The following is a 1,075-nucleotide window of genomic DNA, read 5'->3' as shown; positions in this document are numbered from 1 at the left end:
CAGCCAGGAAGCCTGCTCCCTTCTGCAAAGCGAAAAAGGCTCGCCTTGCTTCACACGCACACCCCAACCCCAAAACACGGTTTTCCAGGTCTAGCCTCGGGTTCCTGATGCAGCCAGGAAATGCGGCTCGGGTCTTCGGTGTCTTTCTGAGGCGGTTCTGGGCTTCGCCCTCGGGCATCTCAGGCCACCAGCAGCTTCGTTTCGATGACTGTAGGGCCGGCCGCAGTACGGCTCTGCAGTGAGCGAATCGAGGTTTAACACCGTGTCCCCTTCAGACCGAGACCGAGAGAGGCTGAAGTCGGGCAAAGCAGGAGCGAACTTCAGCCTCCCTCACGCCCAGGAGCACGCTGGCTTTGCAGAACAGGTGCTTTTCTTCACCACCACCACGCCACCCCCGAAGTATTCACAGAAAAATTAGTCATTTTGTGCCCGTGTGGAACGTGGGATTAGCCTGATTTCCCAAAATCTAACTAAGCAAGCGAACACCACCACGAGAAAAACTGTCCAGCCTTTTGCATGATGCTTTAGTAGTGACACAAAAGAACACGACTGACACGTCGCCCTTAACGCCTTCGTTACTGCTGGAAAGTTCCTGGTGCTGGACAGCGATTTTATTTACGGCATCTGTGTACCGCGCCTCTGGTTGATTACTCTGAAAATTATTCACGCCGTCAGCTTTAAAAATAATTGCTGGAATCAGTAGAAATAACCAGATTAGGACAACTCGGTGTAATTTCACGTATGCATCTTCGTTGACTCACTGTTTGTGACTCTTTGCGAAACAATCTTTCTCGTTTGCCTCTGAAATGGCGAATAAACTAATAGCCTTTCGACTACCTTGCCGAACAGCGCTTTGACCGCGTGTAATGAAAGCAACAAAAAACATCGCTGTGAATTACTATTAGCGCGCGTAAACAATTCTGACCTGGTTACAATAAAATACATATCCGTCTTGATACATCTAAGGTTAAGAAAAAAAAAAATTACACGGGTGCTTTTGCGCGCTTTAAAGCGCGGTGATTTCCGCGCGGAAGATGCTCGCTGCCTGTCGAGGACCTGGATGCGCTGCCGGGCG

The 1,075-nt window shown here is 50.1% G+C and overlaps 1 protein-coding gene across 1 annotated transcript in view; it reads right to left on the bottom strand.

The window, feature by feature from the left end:
* Positions 1-178, bottom strand: part of GFI1 (growth factor independent 1 transcription repressor) — a 13,649-nt gene extending 13,471 nt beyond the window's left edge. Inside the window, exon 1 of the mRNA XM_009333876.1 lies at positions 61-178. Within this exon, the coding sequence (XP_009332151.1) occupies positions 61-178 (118 nt within the window). The remainder of the gene's footprint in view (positions 1-60) is intronic.
* Positions 179-1,075: the final 897 nt, after the last annotated feature.

The sequence above is a fragment of the Pygoscelis adeliae genome, unplaced genomic scaffold (assembly GCF_000699105.1).
Source record: "Pygoscelis adeliae isolate BGI_AS28 unplaced genomic scaffold, ASM69910v1 Scaffold10, whole genome shotgun sequence".
NCBI lineage: Eukaryota > Metazoa > Chordata > Aves > Sphenisciformes > Spheniscidae > Pygoscelis > Pygoscelis adeliae.
The sequence above is the reverse complement of the archived record's forward strand: the minus strand, read 5'-3'. Positions and strand labels throughout refer to the sequence as shown.